The sequence below is a fragment of the Salpingoeca rosetta genome (genome assembly GCF_000188695.1).
Source record: "Salpingoeca rosetta unplaced genomic scaffold supercont1.41, whole genome shotgun sequence".
NCBI classification, from domain to species: domain Eukaryota; class Choanoflagellata; order Craspedida; family Salpingoecidae; genus Salpingoeca; species Salpingoeca rosetta.
The window spans coordinates 1-2,974 of record NW_004754893.1 but is presented as its reverse complement, the minus strand read 5'-3'; the positions used below and the strand labels follow the sequence as shown (position 1 = coordinate 2,974).

Genomic DNA, 2,974 nt, shown 5'->3' with positions numbered 1-2,974 from the left:
CGACACACACACACACACACACACACACACACACACACACACACACACACACACACACACACACACACACACACACACACACACACACACACACACACACACACACACACACACACACACTGACGATGGTGAAGGGCGAGCGTTTGTCTGCGCCAGTTGCGCGCCTGTTCCAGTGCCACTACAATCAGCAATGCGATGGCGATGATGACGGTGGTGATGGTGGAGACGTGCTTGCGCTGTGCGGCATTGCCAGAAGCGCTGCAGGGCCGTGTTGGCCACGAATGACGCTCCTCTTGCAAGCCATGCAGAAGCTTCACGGTGGTGATGGTGCCAGCCAGCGCGATGACGACTCATTGGATGGACGTGCCGTGTACGCTGCTGCCATGGCGCTCTCTCGCCTACTGCAGCAGCAGTGGTCAGGTAGCTACGACGGGCACTGCGCTCATCCGTTCAGTCATCAGGATGAAGACGGCACAGCTGAGCACGATGCAGACCTGCTAACTGAGGATGCAATTGCGCTCGGGCTGCGCGTGACGGCTGCGCTGGAGACCGACCTGCGCCACGCCTTGAAGCACGCCGCGTCTGCCAGTGAGGCCCGCCAGTGCCACCTGCTGCGACAGGTCATCCAGCACCCGGCCATCGGCCAGCGCATTGGATACGAGTGTCAGACGTTGCTGCTCATCGTCGCCGGCCCACCACAGAGCCTCAACCTGCGCAACCTCCTCTGGCATGGGTTCCTGGACCAGGGCGACTTACCTGCACCCATGCTCGGCTTGCTCTGCGCAGTCGCCTCTCACGTGCACGCTGCTGTCTCCGCCACATGTGGCCCGCCCCCGTTCCGCCCCAAGCTGTCCAGACCGCTGCCCATCTCCATCCAAACGGGCACCGACGTGTCACAGCCACAGTCATTCCTTGCATGGGCAGGGGAGATGCGCGATGCCAACGCTGTCACTGCCCTTCGACACGGCGACGCTGGACGCTTCTACAACGCCTGCGCCCTCATGCTCGTGTCCATCGAGCACCAGCTCCGCCTCGTACGTTGCAGTGTGTGCGTGTGTGTGTATGTATGTGTGTGTACGTGTGTGTGTGTACGTGTGTATGTGTGTGTATGTGTGTGTATGTGTGTGTGTGTGTGTGTGTGTGTGTGTGTGTGTGTGTGTGTGTGTGTGTGTGTGAGTGCACTCCCCACTGCGTCCTTGCTGGTGCCCACTGCCCTCTAATGCATGTTTTCCCCATCCACACCCACATGCTGGGCACTGCAGTGGTTTGCCAAGGCCAATGGCTGCGAGGAGCGAGCTGTAACCGCCATGAACAGCGAGCTCTTCACCACCTTTGACCACATCCTCAGCCCTCGCGTTGCCCGTCCTTCAGGCCATGACACACATGACGATGATGGTGGTGATGATGTTCAGCCGAATGCCCTGTGGCGGCATCTCGGGCCAGGCGTCATTGAACTCTTGTACGACCTCCTCGTCTTGCCCAAGGTAAACGCGGATGCACGTGTGTTGCGCATGCGCATGTGTGTGCGTGTGTGTGCGCGCGCGTGTGTGTGTGTGTGCAAGCAAGATGGAGACGAGGGAGAGGATGACAGACATGCACAGATACGCACACACACATGCGTGCACACACACATGCACGCACACACACACACACACAGACACACACACTAACTTGAACTGCTGCTGCGCTGTGGATGGTACAGGGACCTCGGTTGCGTGATCGCTTGAGCCATGGCAACATCGCAGACATCAGGCACGCGTCGTGGTGGCAGTGCGTGGCGCACATTGGCCGCGCCGTGCACACGCACAACACATGCACGCCTCAGTTCAGTAGGTACACCAGCACACTTCACCCGGCATACGACACGCAGCACCACCTCGCCCGTTCATGGGCTGTGCTCAACACGCTACACGCCGCGTACAACGCATGCCTTCCCACACACGGCAGCAGCACCCGTGGCAACGACAGTTGTGATGATGTTGAACAGAGAAGTCGTACAAGCCACCACAACGCTTCCAGCAGCGAACCTGAAGAAGAAGACAAAGACGATGACGATGACAATGATGATACATCAGGGCCAGCGCTGCCCACATCGGCACACCGCATCCTCTCTCAAGTCGTCAGCGACGATGACAGCGGTGATGAGTTGCAAAGCACTGCACAGCAGCTGCAACAACTCTTCCTTGGCGCATATCACGGTGAACGTAGCACCACCACCACCACCAACAACAACCACAGCAGCAGCAGCAGCCAGCAGAGGAATGAAGGGCATGCTGAGCGCTGTCACTGTGCAGAGGCAGACATCGTCGCAGCCCTGGAGCAGGTCCCAGCTTCCATGTTTGAGGCCAAGTGGTGGACGGAGCACAGCGGCGACGCCGTTGTATCCGCTGTCATGCACACGCACAACCGCAATTTGAACCCACGCGCATATGTACGTGGAATCACCCTCTCCGCCCCAAAGCGGAGACAGGGGCAGCAGCAGCAGCAGCAGCAGCAGCAGCAGCAGCAGCGCAGGGGAGCAAGGCGTGATGGAGACATTCGTTGTGCAGGGTGCAGCGTGGTGGTGCCATGTTCTCGTGATGATGCCAAGGATGATGATGATGACGATGATGATGATGATGACGATGATGACGATGGCAATCACAATGACGCCGCGCGTGTGTGCACGTGGTTGCGCTTCGTGCCGGCGTGTGGACGGCTGGCGGTGCTTGACGCAACTCGCGAGCAGAGCAAACTGGTCAACGCCATTCACAAGTGCGCGAGCACGCTGCACCGCACGTGTGCGCGCGTGTGCGAGACGTGGGTTACGCGAATGGCGGCGGAGGCACGTGGCCGCATCTCCACGCGTGGATACATTGCCCACGGAAAGATGCAGCGGGTCATCCCTGTTGTCGTGCGCACGCTGCGGTTGGTGGCGCTGGCACTCAGCTGTGGAGCTCTGTGCCTGCAGGCACGGCGGCGCGTACGGATGCTA

At 59.6% G+C, this 2,974-nt stretch overlaps 1 protein-coding gene across 1 annotated transcript; it reads left to right on the top strand.

The window, feature by feature from the left end:
* Positions 1-125: 125 nt before the first annotated feature.
* On the top strand, positions 126-2,962 carry PTSG_11135 (uncharacterized protein; the record flags this gene model as incomplete). The annotated part of the gene is made up of 3 exons (XM_004987726.1): positions 126-1,034; positions 1,263-1,484; positions 1,703-2,962. Coding segments are annotated over 3 exons (2,391 nt in total), but the record flags the coding sequence as incomplete, so codon positions are not given.
* Between the last annotated feature and the right edge of the window lie 12 nt (positions 2,963-2,974).